The sequence below is a fragment of the Aristolochia californica genome, unplaced genomic scaffold (genome assembly GCF_029961685.1).
Source record: "Aristolochia californica isolate CCGP_79_NKW_82.1479 unplaced genomic scaffold, dmAriCali1.0.hap1 SCAF_7, whole genome shotgun sequence".
Lineage (NCBI taxonomy): Eukaryota > Viridiplantae > Streptophyta > Magnoliopsida > Piperales > Aristolochiaceae > Aristolochia > Aristolochia californica.
Genome location: NW_027182268.1, coordinates 32386530 through 32399172, shown reverse-complemented (window position 1 = coordinate 32399172; position 12643 = coordinate 32386530). Strand labels below are relative to the sequence as shown.

The 12643-nt window shown below is 37.1% G+C and overlaps 1 protein-coding gene across 2 annotated transcripts; it reads right to left on the bottom strand.

Moving 5' to 3' along the window:
* Positions 1–2353: 2353 nt before the first annotated feature.
* LOC137936552 (uncharacterized) lies at positions 2354–6401 on the bottom strand. 2 transcript variants are annotated; one of them, XM_068781295.1, is made up of 6 exons: positions 6085–6401; positions 4230–4330; positions 3881–4043; positions 3489–3776; positions 3302–3392; positions 2354–3141 (listed from the first exon to the last, which is right to left on the bottom strand). In XM_068781295.1, the coding sequence occupies exons 1-6, from the start codon at positions 6214–6216 to the stop codon at positions 2603–2605; spliced, it is 1314 nt and encodes a 437-aa protein (XP_068637396.1). In that variant the 5' UTR covers positions 6217–6401; the 3' UTR covers positions 2354–2602. The 2 variants fall into 2 exon arrangements, with proteins under 2 accessions (XP_068637396.1, XP_068637397.1); XM_068781296.1 differs by having other exon boundaries at positions 3308–3392.
* Positions 6402–12643: the final 6242 nt, after the last annotated feature.

Below are 12643 nucleotides of genomic sequence, written 5' to 3'. Positions count from 1 at the left end.
ACAGAGGTACTCCCCTGGACTTAATCATATTTTGTTGACTAATAATGGTGATCTGGAGAGTTATGAGGATGTCGTGCAAGTTGATGTTTCAACCAAGTGGGAGTTGGCCATGCGAGATAAGATAGATTCATTGTTATCCAATCAGGCATGGCAGTTGACTGTGTTACCAAAAGGAAAGAAGGTCATGCAAAATAAATGGCAGCAAACGGTACTCGGCAAGAGTGGTGGTAAAGGGTTTTCAACAAAAAGAAGGCATCGACTACATTGGGATTTTCTCTCCAGTAGTTAAATTGACTACTATTAGAACGGTGCTTGGACTAGTGGCAAATGAAGACTTGCACTTAGAAAAGTTGGATGTAAAGACAACCTTTCTTCATGGTGATTTGAAGGAAGAAATTTATATGATGCAGCCACAGGGTTTCAAAGCGCAAGGAAAGGAGAAAATAGTGTGCAAACTTCAAAAGAGCCTGTATGGTCTTAAACAAGCTCCAAGACAATGGTATAAGAAGCTTGACACCTTTATGAGTGGTAATGGTTTCTTGTGGTGCCAGGCAAATCATTTCCATTATGTGAAGAAGCTTAATGACTCCTACATCATTCTATTGCTATATGTTGATGACATGTTGATAGTAGGTGCTTGCAAACAGGAAATAGATAATTTAAAAAGGGAGTTGTCGAAGAAGTTTGCAATGAAGGATTTGGGAGCTGCAAAACAAATCTTGAGGATGAGGATTATTGATGTCTTGAAACTATCACAAGAAGAATTTGTGAAAAAGGTGTTGAGCAAATTCAAGATGAATGATGCAAAAGCAGTGAGTGCTCCTCTGGATAGTCACTTTAGGATATCTAAGGAGCAGTCACCTTCTACAGAGCAAGAGCGAGCCAACATGGCCAATGCGCCTTATGCTTCTGCTATTGGCAGTCTCATGTATGCCATGGTGTGTACTGGACCAAACATAACTCATGTAGTGTGAGTTGTGAGCAAATATATAAGTAATCCAGGTAAACAACATTGGGAAGCAGTGAAGTGCAGTCTCAGGTATTTGTGAGACACTGCAGACTTAGCCATATGTTTCAGAATGTCAGACTTGGGATTATAGGGTTATGTAGGTGCTGACAAGGCTAGAGTCATTGATGGTAGGAAGAGTACCACTAGATATGTATACACATTGGGTGTCACAACAGTTAGTTGGGTCTCTAAGTTGTAGAAAATATTTGCTCTTTCCACCACTGAGGCAGAATACGTCATCGTGACCGAAGCCAGCAAAGAGATGGTATGGTTGAAGTCTTCCTAGGAAGAATTAAGTCTCAAACATGGGAAGTGTTGATTTTTCAAGACTCCATGGATTTTGCTAATGGAGAAAAAGGGAGAGAGACCCATTGGGAGAAAACTAGAGGAAGAATGGGTTATGGACACTATGTTCCTAACCATCCCCCTGAAGGTCTATTTATAGATTAATGAAAGTAATGTATTACAATAATACCCCTGACTTTAGGGTTTAGGGTTTAAGGTTTTAACCATAGAACTTTAATCTAATTATATCAATGCCATCTCCATGATATGACTCTTTATTTACCATCTTGCCATCATTGTATGTGAGCCACTTTTTGATCTGTGGGCCTTGAACCCATCTTTTATATCTCTTGGATGCATGAGTCTTTATTGGTCTTATGGGTTTGGGTCCATCTTCTAATACACTTGGATATGTGGCCCTTCCTTGGTCATGTGGGCTTGGGCCCTATCTTCCAACAAGAAAAATATGTTGTACTGTGACAGTCAGAGTGTTATTCATTTAGCAAAGAATCTTGTTTATCATGCAAAGACAAAGCACTTCATCAGATTGGTTACGGAGGATGAAGTCTTAGCACTTGAAAAGATTCAAAGAAGTCAGAATCCGACATATATGTTGATAAAGGTTGTTACGATCGAGAAACTGAAGTTGTGTTCAACTTCAGTTGGACTTCTCTCTGAGGATTGTGAGGCTATTACCACTGCAGATGAGATATTGATGATGGATTAGTCTCCAAATGGGCGATTTTTAAGTTTAAAGCACCATGTGGAGTTGGTATTAAAGTTCCTGTTGTGCAACTTGAGTCCGTTAATTACTATAAGGCATATTAGGTGGCATAGGCAGCTGATAGTGCGGACAAGTGAATGGAACGTGTGGATAATACATATTACCATCTCCTCTAACTGAAGGCATGGGGGCAGTGCGTAATAAGGTCCATAGTGGGCATTACCACAGATATGAATTGATTGGAGAGGTGATGATACGTTTAGTAGCTAGACGTTAAACGCAACACTCCTTAACCTTTATTACTTAAGAGCAGTTTAATCATGTGACGAAAGATGTGACTAAACGAATCATTCTTGTTCTAGTATCGACTTCCATTAACCATTGGACTATATTACACATCTTTATATTGGGATCTTCAGGATCAAGTGTATTTGGAGTAAAAGAAAGGATTTACAGGGGCTTCCACGGTAGATTCGTCACCCACTTCATTCTGCACAGGCTTTTGAGGTTGGAAACTTCCTGCATTGCCAGGCACGGAGGAATCGGCATTTGTTGACGACTCCCTTTGCCATCGCAAGTGTGAATCAGAATGTGCCCTTGGTATAATAGCTTTTCTTTGGGCTAGAGGGAGGAGGCCTGACAGAGGAGAGACATTGATATGGTGATATTTGAATGCCTAGCACTGTTTGTTCATCTTTGGCATTTGCAACATGGCTCTCAGATGCAACTACTAAGCTATTGTGTATTCTGGAGCCTCTGAAATGCCTCTTCTTTGTGATATTATAAATTCCAGGATCGTTAGTAGCCCTTCCAGAAGAGTCATTAAGCAGTGGAGATTCTGTCAGGAACCTGCTTTGAAGCCAATCATCAGGCACAATAATCTTCTTGAATCCATGATTACTAGCACCTCCATGATGCTGCTTTTTCTTCTTCATTGTATTACGCTCTTCAAGACATATCTTGTCATCTGTCATAACAGTATTCTTTTCAATTGGCTTTCCAAGCCTGTCCCAAACACTTCCACGTGGTCGTACAAATTGATCTGGTACATCATGTGGAGCTCTTGAAGAAAGCCTCAGCCTAGTACCGCTTGTAACTGGAAGAAACATAGAAAGTGGTTTCTCTGCATACACAGATGATTGTAATCCATTACATGTAACTTCAAGAAAGGCAAGCCGACCCAGGAGCAGATGAATTTGAACACGTAGAAACAGATGTGCCACAAATTGAGGAACTTACACATGTACTACCTTTTGAATCAAATATGAGAAGACTCAAGTTACCTGTACCTGGTTGCAGACTCCTAGGAACTAGTTTTCTCTTTGGTGAATAATGGAGGCTGTCAGATAACAAGCAGTTGTCACTGATGACCATCTGCTCTAGGATATGCAATGCCTAGAGTTAGAAGCTGGATGCCTATTTAAGATAAACATTACAAACTAAGACAAAAGGTTTAGCTTTGTCAATCACCTTGTTTCGATCTCCATATAGCAGGATCTGCTCAATGCTACCTGAAGTTCTATAAGAGACTTGTGAATTGAATGATGTTTTGCCGATGGCTCTACTGTTACCATCATAAGTGCTGTTTTGAGAAACTAAACTTCTATGCTTTGGTCTCCCTTCCTTGGCATTTGCGTCAGCTACTGGGACACAGGAGTCAGGGCACCAACGTTGAAATTCTTCCTCAAGCCCCAATGTGTCAGAGAGAATTTGTTTAGTGGAAAGGACTGCTTGGTTATGTCTCTTATCATCTTTAGACTGCAAAACATAAACATGTTATTTTCTTTTGGGAAAGAAAGCAAAACCATGTTATGTGTAACAATTATATCTACCAAATTCAGAAAGTACAAAGGAAATATTACCATGTGACTGTCAGAGACACCAGTGGAGTGATTTAGGTGAATCATTGACCTTATGGATCTTTTATCCTTGTCTTTTCTATCACCATAAAAATTGTTAAGAGATGCATTTTTAAGATTTGATGAGCCTGAGTGAATGACACTTTTCAAGAGATGATCCCAGAGCCTATGTAAAGGGAAAGAAAATCAATACAAGAAAATCCTAAATGTGTACAAAATCAAACTGAAAGAAAAGAAGGAGAGAGAAAGATAGAGATGATTAACATCAGCTATAATCTTGAAAATTTTCCATTTGGGAAAAGGCAAACACTCATCAAAGAATAGAAAAGACAGCAACAATGTTAAATCAAACCATGACACAAATTTTCCGCTCTGGTAACCAAGAAACGCCTCCAGATCATCTCTTGCTTCATTCTGATTTTTTCCATTACAAACAAGCACTACGATATATTCCTGAAAAGCAAAATTTAGTTATTATTTCTATTCTTTCAGCGATTAAGCTCCACCATAGGAACAGTGAGAACTGATTAAAAAAGGAAAAACTTCCTCCCGCAAGATTAACATGTTCGTAGCTTAACAGGAATTGGATGATACCGTCACATAGCAGATAAAATGAATAGTAAATAACTGGAAGAGCCGTGCATGCATAAAAAACTCAGAGATATATACCAACATATCCAGGGAATGCCACAGCTAGTTGTCACAGATCAGCCAAAAAAAAGACACCACTTATTGTTCAATCATCTTGCATCTCTTGTATTTGACCCTTATAAACTGAGACAATCTACTGCTTTATGAATTAAAGAAATACTAAAAAGACATATAACTTACAATTTGAGTTGGACACACAACATAAATAAATAAAAAATAAAATAAAGAATGCATAAATTCATAAAACTTACACTCCGAACCTCATAAAAGGTGAACCTTATATGAAAGAAGCGTAGTTCAACTATGAAAAGGTATACATGGACTTCAGCATAGCAGGCAACAGAACCATCTACAACTTTTTATGTCTCTAGAACACTGATTGAAATAATTACAAGTGACTCCAGCACCTTCTGATCTTTCAGATATAATAATAATTTACCCTAGTTAGACCATCAAACTAATTTTCACCTTTAATACCTGACTGCTTAGCCCTCAACCCCCCATTAACTGTCAGTCCAAGAGGATTGAATTGAAATCCTCCTTTGCAAAAGTGAATGAAAAAGAACATACAATAAATCAGAAGAAAACCATCCGAACATCTTTCCAAACTTTTTTTAATCTAATTTTGTGGCCTTCTGTTAAAAAATGCACCGAATATAGAGAAGTGGTAGAGAATGCTCCCATGTGTCAAAGTCACAGTGAAAGGGAATTCCAATAAGTAACAAGCACATCGTTCACAAGTTTGATGATGGAAAAAGATGCTTTATGCTATCCACGACGATCCTATCCAAAACCAAGTATCTCCTTCTGCTTGATACTAACAGTTTCATATCTTACTAACTTATTGCTGAAAAAGGTGGTGAGGCTTCAATAAGTTTCAGCACAAAGGTACCAATTGAAGCAAAAGCCACTAACATAAGTATGAAACAAGAAAACAAGAAACACTAAGATTACAATAAAAGAAAATGACAGACCCAAAAAGGATTTCTCATCAACCAACATTACCGAGTCATTTCACCACCTATAACATTTCTGCGAACACATATTAGCATCATATACGAGGAAAGACAAGCATATGTAAATTACAGGATCCCTGAAATTTTCATCACAACAGAGATTAATAGCCTCCACATTTTCGACAGACAAATGAGAAAACAGACTTTCACATCAGCTTGCAGACGTCTACAACCACACTTTGTTTTTCCAAATACAGAATAATGTCGCTGAAACCTCCAAGTTCAACACGTTATCATCCTTCTGAAGGATGGAAACAGGTAACAAAAACAAAATGTAAACCAATTACTCGAGCGACCACTGAAATTGCCAAGAAGCGGGAAAAAAAGGAGTGCACCATTTGAAGTTCACATCACACCCAATACAAATAACAGGTTACTCCCGCTGCTTCAAGAGAAAAATAACTCGAAAGAAGAAACCATTGCAAACGGTCACAAAGAAAAGGACGGCAACGGGAAATAAATGAAGAGGGAGAGAGGGAGAGAGAGTTAGGTTCAAAAATAAAAGTGCAGAGCATTTGCCGGAGAATGCAGAAAGATTACCGCAAGAACGTTGCCAGAGTCGTTACCAGGAAACTCAATGAGCTTTTCCACGACGGTCTGCTTAAGCTTCGACGCTTGTGAAGATTTCCGATCCAATTTGAAAGATCTAGGGTTCGATGAGATGATATCCATGAGACATTCGGGATTGCAAAGGATCTGCCGACTCACAATTCATGAAGTTTATGTTACTCCGCAGGCATTTTATAGGAATCGTTGCTGCTGCTGGTTGGCACAGAGAAACAACAGGGGGACATTCGGGATTGCAAAGGATCTGCCGACTCACAACTCATGAAGTTCATGTTACTCCGCAGCCATTTTTTAGGAATAGGGGGGTAAGCGAAAGTGAAAAACCTAAACAAGGTTACATTTATAATTTGGGGGGGTTAGTCAACAAAATGAAAATTTGATCTTTATCTTTATCTTCATCTTCATCTTATGCATCTACATGATCTTCATCTTCGAAATGGGTGTTAGTATCGACAACTTCATCTTCGAAATCTTCGAAATAGGGTATTAGTGTGAACAACTTTATCTTCATCTTATAAATTTAAAACTATTGATTTTATTAATTATAAAAATAAGTTAATTAAACCAAGTGTTTGAGTTAAAAATATTTTAATTATCACTATTAAATTACTAATACAATAGAGTAAATATAAAAATTTATGATTAATGAATAAAAAGTATTATATTAATAACATAAGATAGATTTGGATGGAATTAATTAATAATATACTTTGACAAAATTAAAAGTAATTAATTAATCAAATGCATACTTTTATTATATTTTATTTAGCAGAGACTTAAATATGAAGTTTAATATAGTAATAAAATTAAAAAATAATAATAAATAAATACATATACAGCTTTGAAAATAACCTAAAAAAAAGTTATTCAAATAACGAGTTCGTGCCTTTAATATTAAAATCGACAAGTTACAAGTTTAGTACATATAAATTACGTATGTTCAAAAGTAATAAGAGTAAACCATCATTTATCGTTCCACATGGAAGTCGATATGGCATCTCGAAATTGTGCGGCTATTGTGGATTCTAATGCACACTGCCTCCGAATGCTTGTTACTTGGCTACCCACATCCTCAAGATCATCGCAATCGTCGCTATCTGTATCATCCATTGCACCTAATTGGACCGCATCACCTCCTCCACCGAGCTCGCCACCCGTATCATCATATTCATCTTCAAATATATCATCATAATCTTCTGCATGTATATAATTGTGCAATATGCAACAAGCATGTACAATTTTCACCTGGATCTTAAAAGAAAATGGAGGAGTGCCTTTTAACATTTGAAATCGAGCTTTTAAAGCACCAAAAGTTCGCTTAATAATATTCCGTAAAGATGAATGTCTTTGGTTGAATAATTCTTTTTCATTTCTAGGAATATTATCTCCAAATTCTTGCAGATGATATCGGGTTCCTAGATATGGAACCAAAAATCCTGGAAGATTTACATAACTAGCATTGACTAGATAATATTTTCCTATAATAGAAATTATATACCACATAAAATAATTGAAGATAAAATAGATGAAAAATGACTGCATAAAAATATATTACTTACCTTCAGGTACAAAGATTTTATCTCGACGAGTCAATGCGTCCTTCAGTACACGGGAATCGGCTGCTGACCCCTCCCATCCAGCAAGTACATAAGTGAATTGCATATCAAATGAACATACTGCCATGACATTTTGTGAGAGATAACTTTTTCTATTCCAAAACCTTGGTTAATCTTGAAGTGGAATGTTGGCTTTGATATGATTTCCATCAATAGCTCCAATAAAATCCTAATTATACATTTTCAATTAATATTTACTCACTTTGTATATTAATGTAAAATTATTTAGTTATAGGAAGCAATGTTACCTTGAAGTGGGGATAAAACATTGAATTGGTTAAAATATTCGAGTGTGTGCGTTCCGAAGGCCGTTTGACGTAATCAGAGTGAAGTTTGAGGATTGCATCCAACACCTTGTTGAAATACTTACTTATGGTCCAGTTTGATCTATCAAACATCTTTGTTGTGACACTATACACTTGTCCTTGACCAACAGTTAGGAGGATATATGCAAGTTGTTCTTCAACTGAGATGGTCTTTGTGGCTGATAAAAACCTTTCACTAGTAAGTATATATGCCAATTTGTGAAATACCAGTTGGTTCATCCTGTAAACTTTCCAAAATTTAACTGGTGATTTATCTAGTGCCTTTTGCAAATACAATGGATCATTCATCCCACAAGAACGTGGTACACGTCTATTGCAATGGTACAGATAGTATCTTTCCATGGCGATCAACAAAGTTGTGAATGCAACCATAGTTGCAACCTTTTCATCGTCTGTCATAGTATCCATGGAAATCCACAAATTCAATCGCCTAAAATTCATAAACACAAGTAAACATCAATCTTCAATCATAACCTATTTGCAATCACACCTATAAACAACCATATTCATCCACATTCCCACATCCTACATTCATCCACATTCTCACATCCTACATTCATCTACATTCCCTCATCCTATATTCAATCACATCCTACATTCATCCATATTCCCACATCCTACATTCAATCACATCTTACATTCATCCACATTCTACATCCTACGTTCAATCACATCCTACATTCATCCACATTCCACATCCATACTCAAAGCACCATATTCATCCATGCAATATATAAACAACAACAACATATCAAATTTAAATACAAACCATACTAATAAGTCTTGCAACGTCATAATTCAAATACCATATCTAATACATTACAATATTCCAAAAGAATAGTGTATTTATAACGCATTACAATTAGTTTTCAAGACAAAATTTAAGCCACTCGACCCACTCTTCCACTGTCATCTCTATAAACATGACTTTTTTATTTGGCGTATGCAACCATGAAGGAGTGCGAAACTTCAATTCTGTAGGCAAGTCCAGGATTTCCCTGAGGGCTTTGACCCAATCTCTTACAATATCGTCTTTCATCATGAAATTCTCAAATGTCTTAGCAATTCGATCTATTGCATCAAAGATTCTTCTACTAGTGTCATCATCGGGCATTTCGGTTCTCTTTCTACGACGACTTGAAGATGACCGTTTACTTATTTAAGATTGATTACCTAGAGACTCATCCATGCTTAATAATGGTGATAGAGTATCCCTAACTATAACAACATCATCTGGCTCATCCATCGGGACATGTTCCGATTCACGGATCACCTCATCGCCCTGATCAACAAAGGTTGCAGCTCCTGACCCTACCGCTATTGTGTTTCCCACCACCACAGCTAATTTGTCGTACAGGGGGCAACCTTCACGTCTGTACTTCTCAACATCTTTATGCTCCTACAAGAATAAAACATCATTTAGATGTCTTGGAATAGAGTTATACTAACGCGAAAAACATAAAAAATATTTTATAGTACATCATGTAGTCAAGGCATACAGATTTACTGACCTTTATGTAATCAAGCCACACAGAATTACATGCAGTAACTCGTTGTGTGGTTGCATCCCAACCAAACCCACTAGTGTTGACACAGCTCGTTACCATTTGGTATGTTTTCTTCTATGCTCTTGTTCAATTCTTCACCTGCTCAAAAATTTTTTTCATGACTGTGTCTTCATTGAACTTATTTACACAGTCCATGTATACCTCATGCTTCCACACCCCGTCAGGCAACTTGTTCCCTAGATTGACCTGCTCGACCAAGAGATCGAGCATTTTGCTATCATCATCGAAAGTCCAAATATCATATGTTCGATCACTTGGTTGTCTTCTCGCAGCCATGTATAACCTAAATCCGAGACGGTCCTCACGAAAAAAACTTTATTAGGCAACCTTTACTCGTCACGGAAACACAAACCATAAAAAAAATACCATGTGGTGGATATGTATAATACCCGAATCTCCTCACCACATGGCAAAAACATTCCATAGCACTTCAAAAATTCACAACAATATTCTCACACATTTCAATATTAATTAAATTATTTTCATTAATGCATATGCACTAAACAATGAAAACACTCACACATCAAGTCCAAATTCACCGAAGACCCCTGGTAGAGCCCCATATAACTTCGCAGTCACTATGAACTGTACCTCGTCAGTGATGGAGGTTGGGTTTTGTTGGCTAATGGACGCCCGTGTAGGCGACTCAACCTTATTTGAATTGGACTAAAAACCCCTAAACACTAATTCCAGAACTTAATACCTTAAAAGCCCTAAACCCTAAACCCTACACTGTAAACCTAAAAAACCCTAGAGCTTAAAAACACAAAACCCAAAACCTTAAACACCATAAACCCCCTAAACCTTAAAAACCCTAATCCCTAAAATACACTAAATCCTTAACCTAAACCCTAAACCCTAAACCCTAACCAGAAAAAAAAAACTTAAACCATCAAAACCCCTAAACCCAATCACCTACTAAACTCTAAACCCTAAACACTAATTCCAGAACTTAATACATTAAAAGCCCTAAACCCTAAACCCAAAAAACCTTATAGCTTAAAAACACAAACTCCCAAAACCTTAAAAACCCTAAACCCCTAAACCTTAAAAACCTTAATCCCTAAAATACCCTAAATCCTTAACCATAAACCCTAAACCCTAATTACTGGACCCTTAAATACCGAGCAGCAAACCCTAAAAATAATACATACATGAATCAAGAATTTAGACTATAAACCGTAACCCTGAATCCCAAAATAATGCAAAAATAACCCCCAATTACGCACTGTAAATAAATTTAAATCAAATAAAACCCTAATTTAATAAAAAAAATTAGGGTTTAGGCATACCTTCTGAAATTTGGGGAAATCCGAAGCCGAAGGGTGAAATTGATGCCTAATCGAAGTAGATATTATGCAATCGATGCCCAAATGTCCAAAATCGAAGAAAATCGATATGCAAATGGGGAAATCGAACGAAATCAGAATGTATTTTTGGGGGAAAGAAGACTTGCCAGAGAGAGAAGGGAGTGGGAGGCCGAAAGGGAGAAGAGAGGGAGAAGACAGAGAAGAAAGGGAGGTTGGTAGGGAATAGAGAGAGAGAAGCAAGAGAGAGCAAGTCCCAGAGAAGAGAGGGAGTCATGGAGACGAGAGAGGGGGTGCGAGAGGGAGGGCGAGGCCGGAGACAAGAGGGAACTGAGACGGTGGCCGGAGACGAAGGACGAGATCGATTTTATGGCAGCAATGACGTCGGGGGCGCAGGGAGACGAGAGAGGGAGTGCGGGAGAGAGGAAGAAATAATTGGGAAATGACGACGCGCAAGGGGGGGGGGGGGGGTGAGGAGAGAGAGGGGAAAAAGCGAGCGTTGCTCGTCTTTCAATTAAAAGAAGATCAAACAAGGCCTTCTTCCAGATGATTGAAATTAAATCGTGGAGATAAAGACCCCTTCATCCCCTGCATCGAGATGAAGTTTCATTTGCGCTCCACTAACGACTTAAAGTGTTGAAGGGCGTTATACGGTTGAAGATCATCTCATCCTTCAAGTTGGCTAACCCCCCTAAGTAATTTAATGTAATATTAAAATATATTAATATAATAAATAATTAAGTAGGGTATTTTATTAATAAAATAAGATAGACTATAGTTTAGTCTAAATTAATATAGTAATTACGAGTTAAAATTAAATTAACAAATAAATTAATTATAAAATATAGAATACTCAAACAAAAATGTTTATTCATAATGTCTAAATACTTGATCAAATTCTTACTTTAACAATATATTAATTATCACTCTTAAATTAGAAATTTAATATAGTATTAACACTAATAAATAAATATGATATTTTATTAATAACATAAAATAGATTTCTAGTGTAAAAAGAAACATTTATAAGATGAAAAATTCAAGAGAAGGATTGCATGGATGCCTAGTTTTCATACTTTTGAATGCATACGCATCACTTCTATAAGTGATTGCATGTCAAGCTACACTTGTCATTCTCCTCCATGAATAAGGAAATATAAATAGGTCCCAGAATTAGCGCCTAATGTCCTACATGATGTCGGTCTTGGCAATTGGATTGGTCGTGTCTAGGGTGTTGATTCTCGACAAGCTTCGAGAGAGGAGACTCCTCAACATTCTCATCAAAGACAACGATCGAGACACTCTCACCCTAGAGTTTCTTCTGTAGGTATGTTCTATCTCAGGCTTCCAATTGAAGCTCTCTGTCTTCAACTTTCTCTATTCTTAATCTTCTCCACACACGAACTGCATATTTTGCTTCAAAACAAAGGGAGGGCTTTCGTTGATTCTCAATTTCTCCTTCTTCTGGCTATTGTTTCATAGTTTTAACAATGTTTTGACTCTGAAACTTTGCAGACCTCTTTCTCTTCTCCTTCTCCGTTGTGTAATTCTATTTTTCGAGTGGTTTGCATAATCAAAGAAATAAATTTGTATTCAAGTCTTCGAGTTGAATTATAACTGCTAGATATTGTTTCAAACAATCGAAACATTCCCTGTCATGCATCTTTTATTTATGAATTTATTAATTGATCAATCTCATAATCAAGTTTTTTCGC

Coding starts and splice junctions, on each gene's coding strand:
- LOC137936552 (XM_068781295.1), bottom strand. CDS start 6,216: ATGGATATCATCTCATCGAACCCTAGATCTTTCAAATTGGATCGGAAA. Junction 3,777..3,880: donor GTGTCTCTGACAGTCACATG/GTAATATTTCCT, acceptor TATGTTTTGCAG/TCTAAAGATGATAAGAGACA. Junction 3,142..3,301: donor GAGTCTGCAACCAGGTACAG/GTAACTTGAGTC, acceptor CTGTGTATGCAG/AGAAACCACTTTCTATGTTT.